Here is a 26,690-nt window from a genome sequence, read left to right on the forward strand (position 1 = left end):
ATAACCCTCTGCTCTTCAGAGTCCTACCCACCGCTTTACAAGTAATTCAATCACAGTTTCAATCAAACTTTATTAGTGCAGCATCTGTCATGCAGTGTAATGCAACTCCAAAGTGCTTCACACACCCAACAAATGCAAATAAGTTACACATTATGAGACTGACGCACGCAACAAGTACAAATAAGAGATCAGATCTGCAAAGAGCCAGTGGCATTACACACCCTCCATCACGCTTTTATTTAACCTGCTTTATTTTATTTATCTAATTAGACTAATAATTAGATGCAGGGTTTGTGAAACATCTGCACAGCTAAGATGAAAATCTGGAAAAGGAACAAAATGTAGCCAAAATCTGCTTAACTCTTTCTCATGTTCCGAGTTTATGAAATAAGTGCACATGCTCTACTTTTTCAAGTGTTTTTATTCCTGTTACACTTCCTAAAACATGACCTCGTTCTATACTTTCCCTCACTTTGTCACCCTGGAGCTTCCTCTGCTGTAAATATATACATTTCTTTACACAGCAGACTGAAAATATGAGCCCTGTGGAAGCTCCAGACTCATTCCTCCTCTTCTGTGATGAGTTCTGTGAGTCGATCTGTTGGCTCTGAATGCATTTATGAATGAAACGATCCTCTGATTACACTATTCACAGATTCTGTGGCATTATGTTCATTAGTGGGGATTAAAACAGCATCGCACTGAATCCCCACGAAAAAAGAAAAAAACAAAACACAGCACGGTGAATGGCACATCCCATTAAAACATCATCATCATCATCACGAACCAGTAGATGCCGCAGTCCTCCCAGCAGTGATACAGTTTGCTAATATTTTGTCATAACCACACCATTTGGGCTGATTTGTGATGCTGAGATAGCTTCCCTGATGTGATGCCAGCTGAAGCTTAAATGAGAGCGCCGCCTTTTTACCTCGGCGAGCAAATTCATTCTGTGGGAAGATGTGCACAAGACATTTCTTCAGCTACAAGTAAAGGACAAAAGCAGACACATGGGTATAAATCAGTGTTTATTGTGTGTCTTTAATAATTTAATAGTGATGGACGGTGCTCAACTTGGCGTGTTGCACCACCATGACTTTTTCTGCTGTAGTGATCTAAGGTCAGCCTTAATCTTCATCTCTGGACTCACGGACAGACTACAGATTACAATGATCCCAGTCAGCTTCTGCTCCCCCCCCTCCGTTTGATCCACTGACTGAGAAGCATCAGTCTAAGGCACATGTAGCTTAATAGGCAGAGGCACCAAACCAGAGTGGCCTCTTCTTCAGAAATTAGCAGCAGCTCACGTCAGTCTTACATCAGTCTCTATGGAGACCAGAGCCTCTATAAACTTAATGCACTTTCAGCAGAAACTAAGGCCGGCTAAGGTGTAAGATTCATATTCTTGCACAGACAGGCAGATCACAAACAGCTGTGCAGCTAGGTTCACTCTCATTATCCATGTCTGTGCTCCTGTCCTATAAGAGTCTTATCTGTTTTTGTTTGTTTGTTTTTTTTCTAGCTCTGTAGATCTCTCTGTGGAAGTCGTCTGCTATGAAAAGAGGCAGAAAAGTGCGGTTGTCTGGTCCTGGCGCTGATTTGGGTTACGGTGCTGCAGCTCTCTCCTGTTTCTCTTTGTAGACTCGCAGAATGGCTTCACACACAAACTGGAACTGACACTGCAACAAATAAAAACACAAAATATTATTAGTTACTAGAAAACAAAGCAGTTTCTGATGTGATAATACTGGCAAAATAATAACTTTCAAGAAAAACTCCACGTAGAGAGCGCATTAGCAAAAGACACAGTTCAGTGAGTTTGCAGTTCTGATGATGATGGTACCAGGACGAAGAGTCAGAGGAAGGAGATATTAAACTCAAACCCACATGTGTGACATTAGAGGGAAATCAGAAGAGTAACCGAGAGAACAATGTCACTGTGAGTAAAATAACAGCGCTGCGGTGAGATTGATAAAAAGCTCTCAAACAGCTACTGAGACGCCTGATAGTGTAATTGATTTGTAAGAAATTCATATCAGTCCTGTTTTCAAAGAACTGCATTACCAGTAAGAGTCTGTCTGGGTGGTTAAGAAGCCTCAAAGACCAGAAAGATGAGGATTTTCATGGGATTTTAAGAACACCCCCCCCAAAAGCACAGAATAACAGCCACATTCTCTCCCAACATTAAAGGACGTCCTCTGAATGTTTCCATTACTGATACACAAACATATGGGGGAAACCTGAGGAAGTGCTCCATCAGCACAAAAACATCACAGAGATGAATCCTCAGGGAGTGGCTCTCCTTTCCAAAATAAGGGTGATAGTGGTAGCAGCAGAGGCTCAGGAGTATGCTTGAAGCAACGAGTAACACCTTTCCTCTCCTTCGACAGCTACCACCGAGGTGCTACAGAGCACGGCTTCCAACCCCAGCTTGTGCTAGTGAAGCTTCTCATAAGCCGCCATCAGTATTATACAATGGCAGTCACAAGGTTCTTAATTAGAGTTACAGATGGCAGAAACCAGCAGATGTCCACATCTGTGACAGTGGGCTTATATAAAAGGGCAATTCTGGAAACAGCAAGTCTTCTCTCTCTTTCTAAAATCTCCTGTGGAGTTGCACAAGGTGGTTTAAGAGAAAACTTTCAAGCATGCAACTAATTCTTTCAGGATTCGAAAAGGTTCTAATAAACCAAACCAGCTAGCTAAGCTCAATATTATTTTCCAGTTAATATCTGCACGTGTAATGTGAACCCATTCTTTACCCTCACGTAGAAATGAGCTAAATGCCTCTAACTTGGAGCACAGCTGCTCCAGGTCCTTTTGAGCTGAAATGTGCCAACTGGAGTGTCTCGGATGATCCTGGCGATCACCTATCAGCTGCTTGCCAAGGAGTTACAGGTATGTAGCAACCAGAAAGAGACGCTGAATTAACCCCGGGCCCCTCTGGGGAGGAAATCAAGGTTTGGAACTTCCTCCTGGAAGTGTGATTTTTAATCTATGGCTCTCTTCCACAGCTTGTATTTGTCCCGTCTTCCTCTCTGACCACCAACTGGTTGCAGGAGATGACTGCAGCTCCCTGAGCCGGGTTCTACCAGAAGTTTGTCCCTGTTAAAAGGGAGTTTTTCCTTCCCACTATCGCCAAAGTGCTTGCTCATAGAGGGTCATATGATTGTTGAGTTTTTTCCCTTTTCTCTGTAACACTGTAGGGTCCTTACCTTACAGCTTTGTTTAGCTATCTGTATAATCAATAAGAGCTGGAATCAGAGGAGTACACAGGGCCTGAAGAAGGGATGCAGCACAGGTGTAAACACACGTGCAGCTAGGGCTGGGCCATATCATACTGTTCACGGTAATACCGGTGTATGAAATGAAATATTGCGATAGAATATGTGTAAAACGCCGCGCAGTGCTTTTGTTTTCATACACACATGGCGGAAAAAACATGGTGGCGATGGAGAATGAGAAGGCCGAAAGCTGATCGTTGAATGTAACAGATAAACCAGAATTGGTTTGTAAAAAAAGGGTGCCAACTTCAGTGGTGTGGAACTGGTTTGGTTTTTGTCCGTCAGATACCCACCAAAACACAATTTTTGGTAGAACATCCAAGCGGCCAAAAAACCTGGGGCTGCACGGCGTCAACACAAGGGGTGATCCGCGTTAACTCGCTAACGGAGATTTGGGGCGTTAACGCGGTTATGGCGTTAATGTCATTTTAACAAGATTAACGCTGACAGCACTAGTTTTAATACGACTTTGGTAAGCTACGAAGCTGCACCGTTTGATCATTACGGCTACCATAGTCAGGAGCCTTGCGGAGTGATACGTACTGTGCTTCAACATAATATCACCGTATTGTGTGTGTGTAACCTCTTTTTAAGTTTTGTGGATATTATACATGGTTATGCTCAGGATATGTTGGCCTATTTCCACTGGACATGCTTTTTGGTTAAACTGTCACAGCAAGGAATTTGCATTTGCACTGTTAAAATTTTATATAGCTTTCGTGCACATAAAAACAGCTGCTTGTTTAAGTGAAAATATATTGAATATATTGGGTTTATTGCCCTAATAAAGTTGTGAAGTTGTAAAGTATTTTGTCTAGAGTCAATTATATTGTCAGTTATATCGTCAGTTATATCGTTATAACAAATTTTCAAATATATATCATGATAAATATTTTTGGCCATATTGCCCTATGTGCAGCATACAGAAGCTACAGGAGAACAGTATGTTCAACCTTCAGAAGCTCCTCCAGAATGAACTGAATGGAAATGTGACTAAAAGTACTGTGAACACCTTTTAGGCTGTCTACAGTCCAACAGCCAATGAAAAGACAGAAAAACAGAAAGCAGCTAGAAAATCTCTTCAGATACAGATTATCATAATAATAAAAATCATAAAATAAGGAGGTTAATGAGGCAGAGAACAATCACAGAGTACAAATCCTTGTTCTGTCTCTGTACCGTGGTCTGAACCATCATGGCTCGTTGATCTCTCAGTGTTTTGACAATGTCCAGTGGGGACACTGGCTGACCCTGGTCCAACTGACTCAGCGCCGTTTCCATGGTGATCAGAACACCTGTCCGCCCAATCCCAGCGCTGCAAATGTAATTCAAAACAAACACGGCATTAAGTTTAGAGGAGATGAAGGTGCAGGGCATGCTGGCAGTTTAAGTATACCTTGTGTGTGTGTGTGTGTGTATTTGTGTGTTACCTGCAGTGTACCATTAGTGGCTCTTCACCTTTCCTCCTCTCCCTGACCGAGCTGATGAACAGCAGGAAGTCTGAAGGGTCGTCCGGTACGCCGTGGTCCGGCCACGCGACATACTGCAGGTGTGTGACTGCACGTTCCTCTCCCAGCTAAACACACGAGTACAAAAAACAGAACACACAAATGACAAACAGATAATGAGAGAAATGAAAATGAAAGCGTTGCATAATCAGTATTTAATATGATAAACATGGAGCCTTTTGGGAAATATGCCCACATTAGACGGCACGGGGCTGCAGGCTCAAATACTCTGACATTACTCAGTATGAGAGGAAACAAAACACCACAGAGAGAGCAGTGGAAAAAAAAAAAGAAGAGCAAAACAAGCATGTGGCCAGTAGGTGACACCGAGATTAGGAAGCGAGGGAGGGACGCAGAGAGATGAAAACAGGTGGAGAGTAGAGAGCACAGAAGACCAGAGCTAAAGGGAAAAAAAGTGAAGGCAGGGAAGAGAATGGCTGAGCTGAGAGTTTATAATGGGCATGTGGCCTGTGACTCCTGTGACTCCATGCAGGGATTAACTCGCTCCGCCAGAGGAACAGATGGGCCCACGCAGCAGTATCTGTGTACGCATGTGTGTGCATTCATACTTCATGCCTCCTTGAGCATTATCTGTTTATTTACCTGCTCGCCCAGAAAGGTGATGTGAAAGCCTTTAATCTGATAATCTGCCATATTACAATCAAGCAAACAAACTTCTCGCAAGGATCCTCACGTCAGCACAGCTGCCCACTCCCAACGACACAAACGGGGCCATGTAATTTGTCTGTATTCGCTAATGCACATGCCCGCCCACCCACCCACACACACATACAGACCAAACCACCCACATGGAAGGGACTTGTATGTTGGCTGCAGATAAGTTTGGCAGCTCCCTGTGGTGAGCTCCGTTATGTGGCATATGGCACGAGCATGATACATGCTACTGCAACATATAAAGAGAAAAGCCATGTGTTGGGTCACTGAGGTCATGCCTCTCCATGCTCCACGTGCACACGAGAGCAGGTGGGAACTTTGCTGTGGATAAAATGCAGTTCCTTGAATAGCCACTTGAGGCTTCAACTAAAAGTGAGTTAATCTCTGTAAAAACCCATGTTAAAATGACCAACTTCAGCCTGGTACAGAAACAGTTTTAGTCTCTTTTGCTAATTTGTCCCTTTGTGATAACTGTACCGGAGTAAAATGTTTAAATAACTCACCTGTTTAAATGTTTCATAGGCTTAAAGTTTTGAGTTGGAGCTGTCTTTTGGACATTTTTATTAGTCACCTAATGGAAGATGTGAGTGGGGGTCGAGGTGCCTGGGAAGGTATCTCAAAACTGTTGTAGACGTCTGACAGTTGGTGTCATAAGCCATCCCCTCGGTTCCATGGTGGTCGTTCACATTGGACATACATGGCCTCTTACTCTCCTTTCAAGGAGTCTCGTAGTGGTTTCACACGAAACCTCTTGTGGTACTGACCCATACCTCTATTTAAACCTTGGCTCATGTGATGAGGCACATCATTAATAGTAGGGACAACCCCCATTAGGGTTTAAATACCTGGGACTCTCTACCATTTGCTTTCAGAACTCTTAGATTTCACAAATCTGAAAGAAGTCATCCACCTTCTTTCCAAGCTCTGAGAACTGACTGAGAAACTATGCTGGCACTTTGCAAATCAATTTACTACTGATACTTGATCCTCTCAAAAGCAAAGAAAGGGACTGAGAATCCCAACTGTGCACAAAAAAAACAACAAAAAAAAAAACAGCCATGCAATGACGCAATGAAGAACAAGCTGACCTTCCAATGTTTTCAGTGTTTGCTATCTTTAACTTCACTCTCTGCAAACATCACTACGAACTATGTTACAAAACAGTTGTTTGTTAAACAGTTTTTGAAGCATAAACTTCAAATAAACAAGCTGAGATTTTCCCTCAAATCTTTGTCCACCAAACCTTTCAGCTATGGGGGGAAAACCCCAGCCACACATGCCGTGAAGCTAAAACAGCAAAAGTTTCCCCTTTAGTGATGCTGGTGACTTTTCCCTCATTAGCCTGTGGCAATTACACCAAGTGGCTACAAGTAAATATTTATCTATCTACATCATTACTAAACCAGAATAATTGAGAGAATGGACACCGTTTCAAGTTAGACATTCATAGAAAATACAGGATAGACATTCAATGTTAAGTGCACAACACTAATCCACAGGCTCAAAGGAAGTGGTGAGTTTTTGGCAAGAGATATCAGATTTCTTTTTTTTTTTTTTTACTATCCCACATATCAGAACCAAATTTTCCAAGCTGTTAGAGCCATGTTGGAGGGAGTATTGAGACTTGGACGCCAATCACTCGCACATGTTTTGTCCCAAAATAAAGTTATTCTGGAGAAACATCTGTTTGCTGCTAAGTAAAATACTACAATATGGGTTCCATATTACTCTTGAGGTCTTCTCTTTCAGTCTTCTGTGGTTAAAAACACTGGTTTGTAAAATACTTTTAGTGGCCTGCAAAATTTTTTTGGTATAAATCCAAATCATCAAGCCTCAAACAATGACTGGACACTGATAACGATGGAACTAAGATCTACAGCAGAAATATTTACTAGAAAACGATAAAAACAAACTGCTGTTTATCAATGAACTGAGGATGCCGGCGGCAAAGGAAGCCTTATGTACAATCTAGGGTCAAAATACGAGGGCAATCCCAAAAGTAAGGTCTCCTATTGTTTTAGAAATACGAACAGTATCGTTGACTTCCTGCCTGTTGGGACCACAATAAACACTGACAGGTGAAACAGTGGAAAAACTCAGAAGTGCATTTCAGAACTGGAGAAGAGGAATGCTGAGCAAGGGTGTCAGCATTCTCCACGACACGGCGCGTCCACACGTTGCCTGTCAAACTGTCGCTCTCCTGCAAAACTTTGGTTGGAACTTCATCACCCACCCACCCTACAGTCCGGACCCAGTGACTACCACCTGTTCCCAGAGTTGAAAGAACATTTGTCCGGAAGGCGAAACTGCAGCTATGACATGGGAATTGTAAAACTGCCACAATGTCTACAAAAATGCATCGACCGAAATGGCAATTATGTAGAAAAATAAATAAGTCTTCAAGCTTTAAAATGATGTAAATATTATGGAAAATAAATGGTTGTTTGTATTTCTAAAACAATAGGAGACCTTACTTTTGGGATTGCTCTCGTACATTGCAGTAGTGTTTTTTAGCTTGTTCTGTTTTCCTGCCTGTGTAATAAAACGTAATTAGGGAGTTAAAAATAGAAAACAAACACTTAGAATACATATAATGTGCTGTTTGCAACTTAATCTAGGTTTACATACATAGTGCCAAGACAATCGAGACAAGTTATACTCCAAAATAAAGAGCCCATAGGATGCTGCAGAAAACTCCAACAGCAAAGTAACCCTTCTACGAACAAGGGGTTGGTGAAAGCGGGAAGGAAAAACTCCCTTTTAACAGGAAGAACCCCCAAAAAGAAGCAGGTTCAGGGAGGGCCAGTCAGTTTGAGAGGACAGAGAAAAGAAAAACTAGTCGATTAACCGCTGCAGTTGCTTTTGCTACTGTACCTCTGTGTGTGTCAGGGTGAACTGCCGCGTCACATACGCCAGGTTACACTCCTCCGAGTGGCACTTCACTCGCATGGGCCCATAATCCTTGGTTTCAGGCGGATGCGGCCAGTACTGGTGGCACTTGGTCTGCAAAGTGTATGACATCACCAACAAATTGAATTACTTCTGGCATGAGTCATGAATCAGGATAGAGTTTACTACTGCTACTACATCAGCTGCGCTCTGCTCTCAAGAAATCAAAGTCATATTAGCAGTATGCTATGTTCCACCTGGCAATCTGAGGAACAAAAGCAATTCATCAGGAGCAGGATGCAAACTGAGAGTCAATATGTGTGCGTGTGTGCGTCTGTGCAATCCTCAAGTAGAAAGAAACTCAGGAGACTTGATGAATATCAGGAAAATGATCAATTAATGAGAACATCTGGTTTCCAAGCAACAGGCAAGCTGAGACAGAGACATGTGCATTCAGCAAGACCTTGATATCTCGCTGCCTTGGCGTGGATGCGCCTTCACCCTCGAATTATTTATCTCATTGGCATCCCGCTCGCACTTTATATTTAGCTATTCTGTATACCGCGAAACACTGTAATTACTCACAACAGTGCAAAATAGATCATTTCTGTGTGCCAACATCAACGCGGAACCTTCCAATTACAGCAATCATGTGACAAATTAAACATGAAACAGCATGTAATCACTATGTTAATGCACCGCTGATTGTGAGTTGCGTAATTTCAAGCGTTTCCCCTCTCTGTTCGCTCTTTACTCCTTTACAACGGTGGCTGTTACAGGATAAAAGCTCAAAAGCATAAAATGATGTATACCCGTCCCCTCTCTGTTAGAGTCGTAAGCATGATGATGGTGTGTGTCTGTTGCTCCCAAACAGTCTGCCAAAAGTGAGTGAAGGTCTGTGGTAGTGGACCCTGAGCTGCAATGTAACGTAAACATACACCAGACACTGGGGGCGCCACCTGAGAGAAATACAAGGAAACACACACATATACACACAGAGTGGATGAGTTTACATTAAAACATCAAACAGATACAAGCCCAAGCAGCAACGTCTGTGGACGAATGGAAGAAGCTAAGGTGGAAGTGCCAAACAACCTGCAATTCCTATAGTGGCCACTTGAGGCTTGCTCGAAGAGTGAGTCAGTCCACACAGACTTCCCCCTCCTTAAATGATCATGTTTACAGCATTAAAGTACTTTTGGTCTCTTTAGTCAGTTTAAGCTAAACTGTACAAGGCATGAATTTCATAACTTAGAGCTCCAACCATATGTCCCAATAGAGTTTCTTTATATTTCCGCCTCTGAGGAGCCTGACTGTTTTGTCATTTTTAAGGTGGTTTGAGGTTGAGCAATTGTTTTCCCGACTTTCTGAAAGTCATTCAAAGGTTTTGTTTGGACATGGGCTTCTTTTTCACTCATCTTTAATCCAGTCCTGGACCACTTTGAGAGTAAAACTTTTTTTGTGAAGCCACTTAGCACTGATCTAAAAGACATAACCCAAAACATGAACCAGTATTGTGTCTACACATAACAGAAACAGAACCAATTTTAAATGATATATTTAGACCTTTGTTACTAGCAGCCTGTTGCAAAAACACATGATTTGTTCCCATTTAAAGTTAGCGCAGTTTGACAGACATAAAATAGCATAGAAGTGACAGGTCTAAAAAAATATTTTCAGTAAATGTTCAGTATCTGAAAGTCATGTCTTTCAGAAACAGGAAAGAAACCACCAAGACCTGACACAGTGCCTGAGAGATGCATCTGAACCTTTAGCTGATCTATCTACTCTTCACTGAAGCCTCATCAGAAATGGTCTCATTGAAGGCTGGCTGTCAAGAACCTATTCTTAAGGGAGGGAAACAGGGAGAAAAGGCTGAGGTATGACAAAGTACAGAAGGACTGGACTGAAAGTTAGTGGCAACAGTTCTGATACAGTGATAAATCAGGAAGAGGTCAGGAGAGATGTACAACAGTGTCTCCAGCCACTGTGAGAGCATAATGTGTCATGAACACTGCTGCATTTCAGCCAGCAGTGTTGGGAATCTTAATGAAAATAGGGTAGAACATACACATTATCCATCATTTGAAAAGTGAATGTCTTTCAAGAAGTCTGGAGAACTATTTCTGAACACTACTTAAAGAAATAGCAAGACATCTTTACTAAGAGAGGTCAGGATGTGTTGAAGAATAAAGGTGGTCATATCCAAATATTGACTTTTAAGCGTGACTGAACTGTTTTTGCCTTACATACTGTATTTTCATGTATGCTTCACATGTTTCAATAAATCACTGCACATATTTCCCATTTCCCTAGCAAAATCTAAAGAAATGAGGGGTTTGGCACAGTACTGTACGGTCGCTTCTGCATCCATAAAATCAACAAGTGTGCAGACACAATTTTGAATTAAAAATAAGACTTGGAAGTGGCTATTTCAATTTTTTATATATAATCTATGAACAAGACACAGTTTCATATCAGTAATATTTACCGTGATGTGGCTGGCATTGATATAATCCTCCTTACCCTGCAGCACCACTCTGGTAGTGTCATCTGAAAGTAGAGGAGGACAGCAGTGTGAGAGGGTCACAACAGAGCTGTCAGCAGACCCCAGCTTCAGCCAATTAAATTTCATGAGGAGTCACAGGAGAAACTTGCAGATCAAGGTTAGAAAGGCAGCACGGAGGTGGGTGGTGGGAGGAATTGAGGGATGGGGAAGCACCCGGCTGTGATGAGACCAACAGCAGGGCATAAACAAAGAAACAGGAGCACTTACAAGGCAAAATATCCCTATATCGATTCTTCTCCACGTTCTCAGGGATCCGAGCACAGCTCAGTGTCAAACCGGGCTTCCTCCTGTATAAATTCTAGAAAATACAAGCACATAAACACACCGAGAAACATACACAAACACAAACTACAAATTCCAGGCCAATCACGGTGTCTTGGCTTTAAATCTTCATGGATCAAATTCAAGTGAAGATTATGGCCAGCATCTGTTCAAACACAAACACTTAAAAGCTTGTTATGATCCCTCACATAACCGAGAGGGACAAACTAAATCCTGCTTAAAATAATAAAATAATAACACAAATGTGCCCGCTTGTCATTCATTCACGTCTATGAACATAGTACACCTTAAAATAATAATCCAGTATTCAGCTCCAATTTGCATCTTAAATACCTCGAAATGGAAACAGAGTGAGCCTGTCTGTATCCCCCTCTCTAGTTGCCTCATGGATTCCTCCAGTGTGGGGGGGCGCTCTGACGGGCCAGGTGAGCGTGGCTTTTCTTCCTGTGGTTGGATGTTGAGCGTGAGGGTGGGCAGCGAATGCAGCAGGGGTGTACCCCGGCCAGGACCTGTTTTAGAAGGACAGTTCAAGGCTGTAATAAATATTCATTGAAACATGACGGACAGAGTGCACACTTGGATCACATGCTGTCTCAGCACTTTTGTCTGACAGCGACACACGCACACACAAACCTTTACGTCTGATGAGCAAGGTCAGCTGCCTGGTGTGCGACTCTCTGCTGGCTCGTATGAACATGACAACCTGGTCATGTGTGTGTTCAGAAATGTCTCGACCATTGATTAGCACCACCAGGTCTCCTTCCATGAGTTTGGGGTCGCTTCGATCTGCCTACAAACAACAGAGAGTCGTGTAAGCAAACTTTGACTTATGAAGTGATTTAAAAACATTCTTACTATCATACATTTTGTCCACAAGAGATGCGCGCAATGGCAGCAACTCAGTGCATTTAGACATGTAGATATGGTCAAACTGAGCATCAGAAAGGTGGGAGAAAGATCCTTAAAGTGACTTTAAACATGCCACGGTTGTTGGTGCCAGACAGGCTGGTGTGTTCATATCAGAAACTACTCATCTGAGCCAACCCAACCATCTCTAGCGTTTACAGCAAATATTCAAAAAAAAAGAAAGAAAGAAAGAAATATATATACAGGGAGCAGCAGTTCTCTGTGCCATAATACCATCATCCCGGTGTGTGATGGGATCCGCCAGGGCTGCCCTTTGATTCTGTTCATAATTTTTATGGACAAAATTTCTAGTCGTAGCGAAGTAGTGGAAGACTTTCACTCGGGTGGTCTCAGAATCTCATCTCTGCTTTTTACGGATGATGTGCTTCTGTTGGCTTCATCGGGTGATGGACTCCAGCTCCCACTGGACGAGTTCCTGCCCCAAGTAAAGGAGTGCAAGTATCTCGGGAGAGCGGGAAATGCGGTTGCAGCACTAATCCATCAAGGCGAAGAGAGAAAGCTGAGTGTAAAAGTTTGCAGGTCGATCTACGTCCCTAAGAATGAGATTGTGGATACAAGTAGCAGAAATGACCTTCCTCATTTGGGTGGCTGGCCTCTCCATTAGAGATAGGGTGAGAAGTTCAGCCATCCAGGAAGGGCTCAGAGTAGAGCCGCTGCTCCTCTACATCGAAAGGAGCCAGTTAAGGTGGTTCGGGCATCTTACAAGGATGACTCCTGGGTGAGGTGTTCCGGGCATGTCCCACCGGGAGGAGGCCTCGGGGTAGACTTAGGACATGCTGGAGAGATTATATCTCTCGGCTGACTTGGCCGATAGATATAAGCTCGGACCTAGTCCCTAAAATATTACATTTTTATATTTTTCTGTCATATTTATACAGTTAGTGTCAAACATTCATATTAAACATGGCCAGCATTTCAAAGACCGTGGTCAGCGTGTTTAAAAGTAGCCGTATGAGATAAAAACACAGGAGTGAGATGACTTGTAACACTCGGTATCCAAAGTATTTCATGCTTGGCACAGATTTTGTCATATTGTCATCTTAAGAGGCAATATAACAAGGAAGAAGAACTTGTCAACTCCCAGGATAGAAACATGGAACTAGAAATGAACATAACAGGGTCCCTTATGCTTTCCCAATGTAGATTTCATCTGATGAATTAGCTCATCATTAGTGCTCTATTTCTTTACAAATACATAACCACAAGCCAAAGCTGATTTTTTATTACGTGTTTATGTCTCATTGTTTTTTCATGTAAATTTGTGGAGCAAACTGAGTGCTTTCTTACCGGCGAGTCGGGTTTAACATGCGATATGGCTAGAGGCATCTTCTGATCAACGCCACCCTAACAGGAGGAGGCATCAGAAAATTAAACCGAGGAAGAGTGCAGCAGTAATAAACATAAAACTCTGAGTGTGCGTCGTGAATAACAAGCACAGACCTACCTTAACATTAAAGCCAAACTTGCCCTCCTTATCGGGGGCAATGCATATTAGCATCAAGTCACCGTCACCGGGAGCACCCTGCATAGATGATAACTCATAATCAACACACATATACTGAATACACACACATGAATAAATACACCAAAACACACAGAGCTGATGGTAAGATAACAGACCTTATTGAACTGGGGTAAGCTATCCTCGTCTGTTATGCTGTCATCGGCTTGCAGTGAAATGTCATCTGTCGCTGGGTTATAATCGCCAGAAATGCTGAAAGACATTAAATAAACAGAATTTTTTTAACAGTTTGGATGAACCGAAAGCTTTGACACATTCCTACTGATGCAGGTCTGTTTTATTAGACAGCGTTTCTGTTATAAGAGATACTAACTGCTGAGGTGAACCCTGCCCCTCACTGGTCTTGGAGCTGCTCACAGACGCCCGGTATGTGTAGAAGACATCTTCCCCCTCTGACATGTCTTTCAGGTCAGTGGTCAGCTCCATCGAGGACGGGCGAGGTTTACGGATGCCGTGGCGAACTCGAGGACTTCGCCTGCCGCAGACAGGAGAGAGCAGTCACTTTTTTAAAATCACATTACAGGAAATGGCACAAGAGGAATGAAGAAAGGTTTAATATGAAGCGCAGCGGAAAACTTAGTGCTGGTGACTGTACCAGTTGGGGGTGCTCGGGGGCGATCTGGAGGGCAGACTCTTGGTCTCCAGGTGCTCCGATGACAGCGACCTCCTCAGGACTGGGTTCCACACCATCCCCCCGACCACTCGCTGGCAGACTGGCCCACTGCAGTCGAAGACAGAAATGACAAATCAACTTAAAATTTCGTTGCCTTCCTGTGAATAAGTATTGCATGGATGTCCAAGGCCTCACCTTTCAGGTTTACTGTTGCCCAGGCCTAGGTGCTGTGTGATCAGCTTTCTGTAGGACTGAAGTGTGGTGTTTTTCAGCCTGGAGCTCCTGGGAGAGCGGTTAGAGGAAAAGAAGCAGTGATGGTCCACGCAGGATCGCCACAAGTTCTTACAGGTCTTGGGGCAGGGCAGAAGCAGAGACATCTCACAGTCCTGGGTTTCTCCCTGCAACATGCACAGTTTAGGCTCTAACTTGGTCTTTATACTGTAAACTGTAGCATTCAAGGTCACATCAACTTATGCTGCTCAGGTTGTAGTTTTAACTGGCAATAAAATCTTCTATCGCCATATTTTCTGAATGATTTATTAGCTGTCAAGCAGAGAAATGCAGAAAAATGTGCCAAAATTATGGAAATTAAAATCAATGCCATATTTCTGTGCGTCTGTGCACACAACGGAGAATAAAAATAAATCATAAATCTCCATGTGCCACAGAGAAAACAGATATGCCAGCCAAGAGTGTAGTGTAATTAAGAGCAAGAGTTTGCTGAGGGCAGATTTCCAAACTATTAATAAGGAATACTGAAAGGGGAACTCACGTGCTTTTGTTTCAGATGTATATCAAAGCGTTTCCTCTTAAAAGAAATCTTGATGATGTTCCCCCTGCGTGGAAACAAAAGGACGGGATTGGTCGAAAGGTGATGAATCATGAGAAAAATCATAGAGAGAGAGACAGAAAGAGATGAGCTTTCATAGAAACATAAGACCCAAAAAGTGCCACATGACAAGATCAAAACAACACCAAACAGCAAACGTAACATATACACTTCTGTGCAAAAGTCTTGAGCCACCACACGTTTAAAAAAACAACAACTTTACTTAATAATAATAATAATAATAATAATAAATTTTTATTTATGAGCGCCTTTCAAGTCACCCAAGGACACTTCACAATAGGATAAAACACTTAGTAAAACAATGGCAGAATAAGAACAATAAAATAAAGCACAAGATAAAATGAACAAACAGTGGATTCACAGTGAATATGCAGATTTGAACAGATGAGTTTTGAGTTGGGATTTAAACTGTGGGAGAGAACCAATGTTTCTTATTTCAGGGGGCAGAGAGTTCCACAGCCTGGGAGCAGAGCAGCTGAAAGCTCTGCTCCCCATGGTAGTGAGGTGGAAGGAAGATACAGCAAGCTGGATAGAAGAAGAAGAACGAAGCGAACGGGCAGAACAGGTGGTGGTTAACAGGTCAGAAAGGTAAGGAGGAGCGAGGTTATGAATGGCCTTGAAGGTGAGCAGTAGAAGTTTGAAAATTATCCGGAATTTCACAGGGAGCCAGTGAAGTTCCTGAAGAACAGGGGTGATGTGCTGGTAGGAGGGGGTTCTGGTGATAATGCGAGCAGCAGAGTTCTGAACCAGTTGAAGCTTATGGAGGGATTTTTGGGGGAGACCATGCAGAAGAGAATTGCAGTAGTCAATACGGGAGGTAACAAGACTGAGGACAAGAATGGACGTAGACTGGATGGAAGGAGAAGGAAGCAATCTGTTAATGTTACGTAGATGGAAGTAGGCAGAACGGGTGAGATTATTGATGTGAGATTTATAGGAAAGTGAACTATCTAGGATGACACCTCCAAGCAGCCAGACTTTGTCGTAATTTTCAAAGTGCTCTTGAGCAATAGTTCTCCAGGCTTTGTAAACATCTTTGGGCATTGGCTGCTTTTTCACTTAGTTTCATTCGTGTTCTTGTACCTGACCATTTTTGGTACAATGTTTTTTTATCTGTTAAGCCACTTAACAGTGAACTATGAATCATATGTGAATCATCTGTTATGTGATGATCATTTCATCATAACAGCCAAATTAACAAAGAACCAGTTATATCTATATCTTTAGGCTCTTTGTTACTAGCAGGCTGTTGCAAAAACATGTGAATTGTTCCCATTTTTATTAGTCGGATCTATGAAAAATGAAAAAGATAAAGTTTGACAGGCATAAAATAGTATTTTTGCACCAAAAAATTGTTTCCCAAAGACATATTAGCTGAAAACTTGACATATCTTGGTGTAGTGTACATTGTGTGCCTAAAATTGTTGAGGAAACTGGACAGGTGGATTAGAAAAGAAGAAATGACAGGTCTGAAAAACTGCAGCAGATGAAAAGTATTTTCAAGTCATGTCCTTACGAAACAAGAAAAACATCCAGAGACATACATCTGACCCTTCATTTCATCAACTTACTGTTCACTGAAGCCTCATCAGAAATGGCCACAGTGGAAGGGTGGCAGACAATCCATTTGTAAAAAATCGAAGCAGGAGGAAAAGGCTGAGGTACGACAAACTAGGGTGAAAATCAGTGGCAACAGGTCTTGTATTGTCATGAATCAAAGTAGGAAGATTTTGGTTCAAATCATCATCAGTATACAGGGAGTGCAGAATTATTAGGCAAATGAGTATTTTGTCCACATCATCCTCTGCATGCATGTTGTCTTACTCCAAGCTGTATAGGCTCGAAAGCCTACTACCAATTAAGCATATTAGGTGATGTGCATCTCTGTAATGAGAAGGGGTGTGGTCTAATGACATCAACACCCTATATCAGGTGTGCATAATTATTAGGTAACATCCTTTCCTTTGGCAAAATGGGTCAAAAGAAGGACTTGACAGGCTCAGAAAAGTCAAAAATAGTGAGATATCTTGCAGAGGGATGCAGCAGTCTCAAAATTGCAAAGCTTCTGAAGCGTGATCATCGAACAATCAAGCGTTTCATTCAAAATAGTCAACGGGGTCGCAAGAAGCGTGTGGAAAAACCAAGGCGCAAAATAACTGCCCATGAACTGAGAAAAGTCAAGCGTGCAGCTGCCAAGATGCCACTTGCCACCAGTTTGGCCATATTTCAGAGCTGCAACATCACTGGAGTGCCCAAGAGCACAAGGTGTGCAATACTCAGAGACATGGCCAAGGTAAGAAAGGCTGAAAGACGACCACCACTGAACAAAACACACAAGCTGAAACGTCAAGACTGGGCCAAGAAATATCTCAAGACTGGTTTTTCTAAGGTTTTATGGACTGATGAAATGAGAGTGAGTCTTGATGGGCCAGATGGATGGGCCCGTGGCTGGATTGGTAAAGGGCAGAGAGCTCCAGTCCGACTCAGACGCCAGCAAGGTGGAGGTGGAGTACTGGTTTGGGCTGGTATCATCAAAGATGAGCTTGTGGGGCCTTTTCGGGTTTAGGATGGAGTCAAGCTCAACTCCCAGTCCTACTGCCAGTTTCTGGAAGACACCTTCTTCGAGCAGTGGTACAGGAAGAAGTCTGCATCCTTCAAGAAAAACATGATTTTCATGCAGGACAATGCTCCATCACACGCGTCCAAGTACTCCACAGCGTGGCTGGCAAGAAAGGGTATAAAAGAAGAAAAACTAATGACATGGCCTCCTTGTTCACCTGATCTGAACCCCATTGAGAACCTGTGGTCCATCATCAAATGTGAGATTTACAAGGAGGGAAAACAGTACACCTCTCTGAACAGTGTCTGGGAGGCTGTGGTTGCTGCTGCACGCAATGTTGATGGTGAACAGATCAAAACACTGACAGAATCCATGGATGGCAGGCTTTTGAGTGTCCTTGCAAAGAAAGGTGGCTATATTGGTCGCTGATTTGTTTTTGTTTTTGAATGTCAGAAATGTATATTTGTGAATGTGGAGATGTTATATTGGTTTCACTGGTAAAAATAAATAATTGAAATGGGTATATATTTGTTTTTTGTTAAGTTGCCTAATAATTATGCACAGTAATAGTCACCTGCACACACAGATATCCCCCTAAAATAGCTAAAACTAAGAACAAACTAAAAACTACTTCCAAAAACATTCAGCTTTGATATTAATGAGTTTTTTGGGTTCATTGAGAACATGGTTGTTGTTCAATAATAAAATTATTCCTCAAAAATACAACTTGCCTAATAATTCTGCACTCCCTGTATATGGAGGAGAGGTACGTCAGTGGGTGTCTGCAGACATTTGTAAAGCTCTGTCATGGTTTGGGAAATTCAGCCAGTGTTGTTGAAGATCTTGTTGAAATTGAAGGAATTATGAACACAGAAAAATACAATCCAACTTTGATCACCATGCAATATGATGTGGAAAGGGTCTGATTGGCCACAGCTTCATTTTTCAGCATGACAGTGAGTTGTGGATTGGCCTCCCCAGAACCAGGACCTTCAACATTATTGAAGCAGTGTGGGATCATGTTGACAGCGAACGGAACAAAAGGAAGTCAACATCCACAGAAGAGCTTTGAATGCCCTTCAAGAAGCCTGGAGAACTATTGCTGAAGACTACAAGGAAGCTGCCCAACAGAGTTCAGGCTGTGATGAAGAATAAAGGTGGCTGTACCAAATACTGGCTTTTTTTTTTTAGGTTTGAACATGTTTCACACGTTACATTTTCTTAGCAACATATAAAGAAACGAGGGTTGACTCAACAAATTTTGGGAATGCAAAAATACCTGGATTTACATAGCAAAACAACAAACAAACACAAGAACAAAATAAAAGCTGCAGCATTAGGTTGTAATAGTACTCCAAATTAAAAGCTTGATTAAAATAAGATAAGCAGGACCATCACTCACCACGGGAAGAAACTGGAGCAAATCATATTACAAAATATTGCAACACCACTTGAAGCCAAACCCACCATGAGAGGGGCATTGTTGGTGTCCTGGGAAAGAGAAGATGAGGAAAAAGACAAAAACAATCAAATCTAAAAAGAAGAAGTAGAAGTCAAACCATGACACAAGATGTTAAAAGTTTAGTCACAGTACCGTGGCAGCATGCAGCTCCACTCCGTACAACTCTAGCGTCCGTGCTGTGTTGAGAAAACAGAGCTCTGCATCGCTCTTCTTAAGCCCTCTGAGAACATGCAGTCACATATAACAACAGCAACTAACTGCACAACAAAGCAGCCATTTTTATTATTTCAGTGGCGGCTAGATGTAGTGAACTGTCTTAATTACTTGTGTTGTGGATGCAGATCCTCCACTTTAGATAGGAAGTCTTCATCCTGTTCAGGGATGAAGTGCCATTTTGAGAGGTAACCAGGGAGCCAGGACGGACAATGATCTCCCATTTCCGCTGCAGATGTTGGTAAGAGACACTGAGCATCCATCCACACAGAACAACATAACCAGCAGCACACATCCGTGTATCCTGACATCTGGTGTACTGTAAGAGCTGCTAATTGAGAGGATCGAGAGCATCCTCACAGGAATAATTACTCACAAGGTTATTATTGAGCCATTAATCATTTGGGTTTTTTCTAGGAAGAGATCGTGAGACTTACACTGCACAGCATAAGAAGCCAGCACTACAGCTGCGCTCAGTGGGCACTGCAACCTGCAATCATATTCGATGATTACACTAAACATAAGCTGTGCACAAGGGAGAGGATACTTGAATTTGATTTTCTGTTACTAACCGTCCTTCTCTAATGTCACTCCTGATCTGGAGGAAGTACAGGTGCCTGGAGGAACAGGACAAGAGGAACTTTTAACAACCCACACCTTTGTTCTGTAGCCTACAGAAAACCCTTTGAAGCGGTTTGACCTATTGCTACTGCTAAATATGTCAGCAGGCTAGCCTTACTGGCTACGAGTCAGAAGGTCCAGTCACACTAAAATATTTCAACAAAGATTTTCTCACACACAAATACCCCCGACTGTTCCAGGTTTTTCGCTTACGCTGTAAAATCTCTCACTGAGGATCAAATGGGAATTGCAGCACACGTTTTACACAGAAAATAACCATCAAATATCTGTTATTTTGGATCATCTGGTGTTGCAGATTTTGTTTTGAATATTTCAATAACTGCTGAGGCTACTGAAAATCGACTTTCAGACATTCGTGTTGCCTTCAGGATCAATCCTAACAATTTTTGATGAACTGGTCCCTTTTCTATCCAGCGCTTCACGCCGAACAGAGCACATAAGCGCCGTCAGCGATAACATTTAGTTCAAAGTTTCACAGAGCTGCTAGAATACCGCAAGACTCTTCGTCTCGTGCAGTCATCATTTGGAGGAGCCACTGCTTCACATGAAACTAGTTATTTGGCCTAGGAGTAGGCCTGTAAGATGCAAAGAAAATCTCTGTTATTCAGTAACACTGTATAATACTGTAATGACAATATAACACAAAAAAAGCAAATATTTAAGTGTGCATTTAAGATGTAACAGCTCAAACAAGGGTTTTTCCTTTAGTTTCTGAGAGGCTAAGGTACATTGTTGTAATGCTCAGGCAGTGGGAGGTTTTCTCATTTTCCCACTCGCTATTATCCTGCTGAAACTACTTTCCCTTATTCACAAGGGGGTCGCCACAGCAGGTAGCTCAGCATGCTTGACTTGGCAGATTTTTTACACCGGATGCCCTTCCTGACGCAACCCCCAAAGGGATCTGCATCTCTTCCCAGGACCAAACCAGGGAGCCACTGCTAGCTACCTATCCTGCTCTTGGTATAAATATAATGTTCTCTGTCTGGCAGGTTTTCTTAGCAACTACACTACATTCCTTCTTTTGTGTTGTGTTTATCACATATCTTTGTATCCCAGTGATTATAAAAGTATTAACTAATCATCACAACTTAAGAGTAAGCCAAACTACTAAAACCCAGTCGAAAAAATGAGAAAGCCATCTATGATAAGCGTCACGTACTAACCTTGTCTGTTCATCCTGCAGAGAGTTGGGATCAGAGATGAAGAATCGTACTCTAAAGTTCAGATAAAAGGGGGACACGAGGCCTGCAGAGAAATAGCAGCTTATCAAAAGTGGAACACATCCATGGGCACAAGTTCACCTCAATCTTAAACTGTTCCTCTTTTCTATTAGACTCTCTCTTTATCTAAGCATTTAAATTATATTTAAAATGGCTAGAAACATAATTCCAGCTGAAGACAGTTAATTCTCTGCAGGCAAAACAACTGAGATACCTTTTATCTGCTTCTTCAAGGGCTTCTCGGGCTCCAACCATCTCTGTAAGAAAGGCATTCATTAAGTATAATGGCTAACTGGGGCTAAATAAAACCATTTATGTAAGCATGCCCCGTGGTTATCATCAACTAAACAGCAATCAGCATGTGCAGTACATTACAATCTCAGTTGCAATGTGCAGCAGAGGAACAGTGAGCTCACTGGAGAGTGTGTGTTGGCTGTGATAGAGGCAATGGCTGTGCTGGATTCTCTGATCTGCAGACTGAAGAGCTGCCTCTCCTGCAGGCGCAGGTGGTCGCATACTAGGTCCAACAGAACCACGCCTTCATCCTGCTTCTGAAAGATGGAAACAACAACAACCAGCCAAACTTTCCGGTTGCTTATCTGTACACAAAAATACACCGATCAGGCATAACATTATGACGGCTGACAGGCGAAGAGAATAACACTGATTATCTCTTCATCAGTGCACATGTTAGTGGGTGGGATTTATTTGCGAGCAGGTAAACACGCTGTTCATGTGTTAGAAGCAGAAATAATAGCCAAACGTTGGCATTTGAGCGAGTTTGACAAGGTCCAGATTGTGATGGCTGAACGACTGGTCAGAGCATCTCCAAAACTGCAGCTCTTGTTGGGTGCTCCCGGTCTGCAGTGAACCAAGGAAGGAACCAAGTGGTGAACCAGCGACGGGGGTGTTGGGTGCCAAGGCTCAGTGATGGGTGTGGGGATCGAAGGCTGGCCCGGGAGGTCTGATCCAACAGACGAGCTACTGTAGCTAAAATTACCAGAAATGTTCATGGTGGTTCTGATAGAAAGGTGTCAGAATACACATAGTAATGGTGTCCATGCTGACCCCCATCCATCACTGAAGGCACCAACAATGCAAGCATCATAACTGGACCATAGAACAACATGGAAGAAGGTGGTCTGGTCTCATTAATCGTATCTTATTTTATATCACGTGGTCCGGTGTATATGCGTCACTTACCTGGTGAACTCCTGGCACCAGGATGCACTATAGGAAGAAAGCAACACCGGGGAGACAGTGTGATGCTTTGGGCAATGTTATGTTATGTGGATGCTACTTTGACACATATTACCTACATAACCACTGCCACAGACCCATATACCCTTTCATGGAAACCGTAAATACTGATGCCTCTTTCAATAATAATAATAATAATGCGCCCTGCCACAAAGCAAAAATGGTTTAGGAATGGTTTGAGGAGCACAACAACGAGTTTGAGGTGATGACTTGACCTCTAAATTCCCCAGATCTCAATCCAATCAAGCATCTGTGGGATGTGCTGGAAAAACTCGATCCATAGAGGCTCCACCTCACAGCTTACAGGACTTAAAGAATTTGTTGCTAACATCTTGGTGCTGGAAACCACAGCACACCTACAGGGAGCCTAGTGGAGTACATGTCTCAGTAGCTCAGGGCTCTTTGTACAGCAAAAAGTGGGGCTAACACAATATTAGGCATGCCATTGATCTTATCAGGCAAAGGCACTATTAATCATCTTGATCTATTAAGTTTTGCTTTGCAGCAAGCTCCACAAGCTTATTTCTCACCATATTAGGCACTTCAACAAATTCTAACAATGGTTTTGGTTTAGATCCACCTTTCCTCAGAACACATCTTTGTTTTACAACACTCCCTTCTCGAGAAAATTACTCTGTCACCCCCGGTCCAGCTGAAGCCATAACCCAGAAAGCGCTGTCTTCTTGGCTCATACACAGCCCACATCTGACTTTTCTTTAGGCTACATTTCACACTGACGAACAGAATTGACTGAGGCATATGACTGCCACAGCTCAGCCACAGGTCTGCCACATATGGGCCAGATGTCAGGTGTCACACCCAGCACCTGTCATAGCCTGTGTCGCCACAGCTCATGACATTTTGAGCTCCGCAACCACAGCCCAAAATGTGTCTGCAGACTTTTTTCTTTCTTTTTTATGATGCTTTTCTTTTTTTTTACTGAACACCAACGTGACTTAGCACACCATGTGCAGACCCCTGCTGTGGAGTGTCTTGGCATGTATTAGTAAATCAGATAATGTTTATAATGTACACATCCAGGGACTTCAGAAAGCCCATCAGCAGCACAACATTCTGTACTTTGAGCTGTTCACTGATTTATGAATCCCTCTGAGGGACAACCCTACAGCTCATCTGCATTTCCTTCTCTCTTTTTCTTCCCGCTTTCTGTTACAGGAAGCATATTCACATCACCAGAGGACCTTGTTTACTAGAAACTGCGGCAAACAAGGTGTGTTATTCTTTTGTAGCAATGCACACTATCTGGACACAAAATCCAGGTGATGATCAGTTTAAACCGCCTCTGCCTCCCTTAGAAATGCTTCAGTGAAAGTCGGCGAACCTTATCCAAACAGAAGCAGCACAGGAGCCAAATAAAGACAGTAATGGAGAGTTGGAATTGGATGCTCTTTATGACCACAGCACTCTCACTGTTCTCCCATTGTTCACATAAAAATGCTGCACAGAGCCTGTCCTGGAAGGCAGTATCACGCCTGTCAGTGTGTATACTGCCATCAGAGGCCAATGTGATACGCCGACAGCGTTAAAGGCTTCAAGTGTGGCGATCACTAGAAGGAGATGAGCATGCCCTTCGAACCAACGTCGCATTGTTGAGTGAGAGATGTGGATCAATGGGAACAGGAAAGAATAGTCTGCCACTTCATCACGTGTGACGCAACAATCATTAATAGAGTGCACGGGCAGAGAGAAGTAACATGTAATCTGCTCAGAAAGGACATGTGTCTGTGTGTTTATGGGTGTGTTTGTGTGTGTGTGTGTGTGTGTGTCTTACGCACACTGACTCTGAAGGTCTCGATAGTGCCGTCCAGCAGCTGAACCAGGCAGAGCAGGTCCGGTTTTGGCATGTCTGTTACCAGGGTAACTCTGCCTCCCTCTCAAGACAAACGCCCTGCCCTCAGCCTGTCACCGAGAGGGGACCTGGAAACACACAATCACACACAACCACACAAAAGTGTCAGAGGTTTCCAGCCTGTTGTCTTGCACAGAAAGCACCTCCCTTCTGGATGACACTGTGTGGTGAGTAATATATGTGCCTGATGGAGCATCAGACTGCAGTGAGTAATGCACTGTGAATGTGAAGGAGTGACTGTAAGTGTATGTGTGCATGGTTTGTGTAATCCCTTATTATTTGGCCTGGGTTTGAACATGTCCCTTCCCTCTCCCTGCTGCTCTCTCTCTCTCTCTGCATCTCCCCGCCTTTCACAGGCAGCTGAATGATAAGAATGTTAAACATTTTCAGAGTTGAACACGCCCCATCGACAGTGCTACACTGATCCCAGACCAACCAGAGAAGGAATGCATGAACACAAAAACATGCACTACAAATGCACACATGCATGCATCCATGTATTCATACATGTCTGTGTGCACGCACGCTCAAAGGTAAAAACAACTCTGACACTGCGTTCCATGTGCAAGCATTGCATGTGTATGTACATACTTACATGTGTGCAGTCCTCAATTTCCAGGTGAACCGATTACTGGATCTGGCAGGCCTGTTTCTGAAAGAACACACAATGTCTGAGTTAATGTTTGAACACAGTGACACACTCTGAATATATTAGAGCAGAGCTGATGTCAATCAGATGACTGGTTTTCCATAACAACCCGCTCACAGGCAGACCTCTGATGAATTAACAAGTAAATGTTAGATTTAAAGGCAAATTCATCATCATGTGGCGACTGTGGCTTCACTGCGTCCTTTGCATCTTGTACCTATTACTCATATGTTGTGGCTCAATCGTACCAACGAGGGAACTGGGGACGAATTAGCCTATTTTATTGTGGTAATAAGGCATACTTATGCTATAACGTTACCAGCACACAAGTTACAAACGTGTACTGTGGATAAACTTAGACGATAAAGTTCAAACAACCCGGTTTGTGCTGCTTTACCTGATAAATCACTAACAAACAGGGCCTGTCTCAGTGTATTAGGCCCGCATTTCTGAGCTCCGTCTGTCTCAGCCTGTCGATAATAAACTCTGTCGTGACCTCGCTGTACTTTGTACCACAGCGCGAACAAGGAACCTGTTGACAGCCTAAAGTTTCTCTGCTGCTACACCCAACAGGAGGAACGCACAGTACTGGCAAACTTTCCTCCAACCACCGCAGTCCTCGCTAAAGCCCGGCCAAGTTCGTGTTTTCTGGGAAGAGAAAGGTTTAAAGGACATTAAAAAAGGCTTTACTACCTCAGTGGTGCCGCTTCAGAGACGGGTCATATCCCTCCGGAGTGTGCGCGGAGAAAACCTCGGAACGGGGCCTGTCGGAGGAGCCAGGTAAAGTAGGTAAATATCCGGGACAAGTTTCTCATCCCTGCCTGCGCTGACTCCGCGCGGCCCCGCCCCTTTCTGCGCGCCCACGCTGGGAGGCGCGCAGGCAAAGCAGAGGAAGTCTGGAGCATAGACTGTATATAAAGACAGCCTGTAAGAACAAGGCCCTGCATTAACAAGCTTGCAGTTTTATGTATGCTTGTGCTTCAGTAACAATAAAGCTTATCTTACTTTATCTTTTTAACCCCTCAAAGCCTGAATCATGAAATAATTGCCTTGAAAAATCTTTTAACAATCAAAATAAAATTAATTCGATATTAATTAAAAGCAGAACAACAAACGTTATCGCAAAATTTTAAAGTGACATGAAAATAAAATACACGATGAAATGTTTTAAGTTTGCACTTTACTCTACTCAAAGATTACATTTTTTACAATTTACCTTTTTTGTGATTATTAAAGGTGACTGTGTCTTATTTTTATAATGATAATAATAATAATAAGATAATAATATATTCGTCTCATTAAGTCTGAGATCTCTCTTTCAAACCAGACACAAAAACTAAAAATATATATGCAAAGCTCAATGAAGTGCTCTAGTTTCAAAACAGGAGAAGCACTGCAGCAATGTGCAAACACATATATCGTTTTTTCTGACAGCAGACTGATGATTTCATAAAGCTGTTCGCTCAGGAAAAGGAAAAGGTGTTTTTTGTCCAACTTTAGGATTACAAAAACAAGAAAAGCCTCCAAGGTTCTTCATCAGACTTTATATGCTTCAAGAAATGTTCTGGCTTGATGTCACCATCTACAGGACACTTGAAGTACTGCGGCTCTCTCCTCCATGTCCTCTCATAGTAATACATAATAACAAAAATACACTTCCAATAGCTGATACTGACCAAATCCGAGAGACATGTA

At 42.7% G+C, this 26,690-nt stretch overlaps 1 protein-coding gene and 1 long non-coding RNA gene across 4 annotated transcripts; one reads left to right on the forward strand and one right to left on the reverse strand.

The window, feature by feature from the left end:
• Nucleotides 1-1,011: 1,011 nt before the first annotated feature.
• On the reverse strand, nucleotides 1,012-25,841 carry ptpn3 (protein tyrosine phosphatase non-receptor type 3). 3 transcript variants are annotated; one of them, XM_026185622.2, is made up of 27 exons: nucleotides 25,689-25,840; nucleotides 24,942-24,998; nucleotides 24,273-24,414; nucleotides 21,633-21,767; nucleotides 21,431-21,473; nucleotides 21,160-21,241; nucleotides 19,927-19,971; nucleotides 19,792-19,844; nucleotides 19,466-19,583; nucleotides 19,274-19,361; nucleotides 19,082-19,170; nucleotides 15,042-15,105; nucleotides 14,465-14,667; nucleotides 14,252-14,377; nucleotides 13,970-14,131; nucleotides 13,755-13,848; nucleotides 13,579-13,656; nucleotides 13,422-13,478; nucleotides 11,841-11,997; nucleotides 11,541-11,716; nucleotides 11,133-11,223; nucleotides 10,848-10,909; nucleotides 9,169-9,315; nucleotides 8,342-8,470; nucleotides 4,715-4,860; nucleotides 4,464-4,599; nucleotides 1,012-1,679 (listed from the first exon to the last, which is right to left on the reverse strand). In XM_026185622.2, exons 3-27 carry the CDS (start codon nucleotides 24,339-24,341, stop codon nucleotides 1,605-1,607), a joined length of 2,625 nt encoding a protein of 874 aa, XP_026041407.2. In that variant the 5' UTR covers nucleotides 24,342-24,414; nucleotides 24,942-24,998; nucleotides 25,689-25,840; the 3' UTR covers nucleotides 1,012-1,604. The 3 variants fall into 3 exon arrangements, with proteins under 3 accessions (XP_026041407.2, XP_026041408.2, XP_080164119.1); XM_026185623.2 differs by having other exon boundaries at nucleotides 24,938-24,998; XM_080307993.1 differs by lacking the exon at nucleotides 9,169-9,315 and having other exon boundaries at nucleotides 25,689-25,841.
• Nucleotides 2,150-4,092, forward strand: LOC145431814 (uncharacterized). The gene is made up of 2 exons (XR_013912117.1): nucleotides 2,150-2,898; nucleotides 3,015-4,092. It is a non-coding gene; the product is annotated as an uncharacterized LOC145431814 (long non-coding RNA).
• Nucleotides 25,842-26,690: the final 849 nt, after the last annotated feature.

Source organism: Astatotilapia calliptera, chromosome 11 (assembly GCF_964374335.1).
Source record: "Astatotilapia calliptera chromosome 11, fAstCal68.1, whole genome shotgun sequence".
Classification (NCBI taxonomy): Eukaryota; Metazoa; Chordata; class Actinopteri; order Cichliformes; family Cichlidae; genus Astatotilapia; species Astatotilapia calliptera.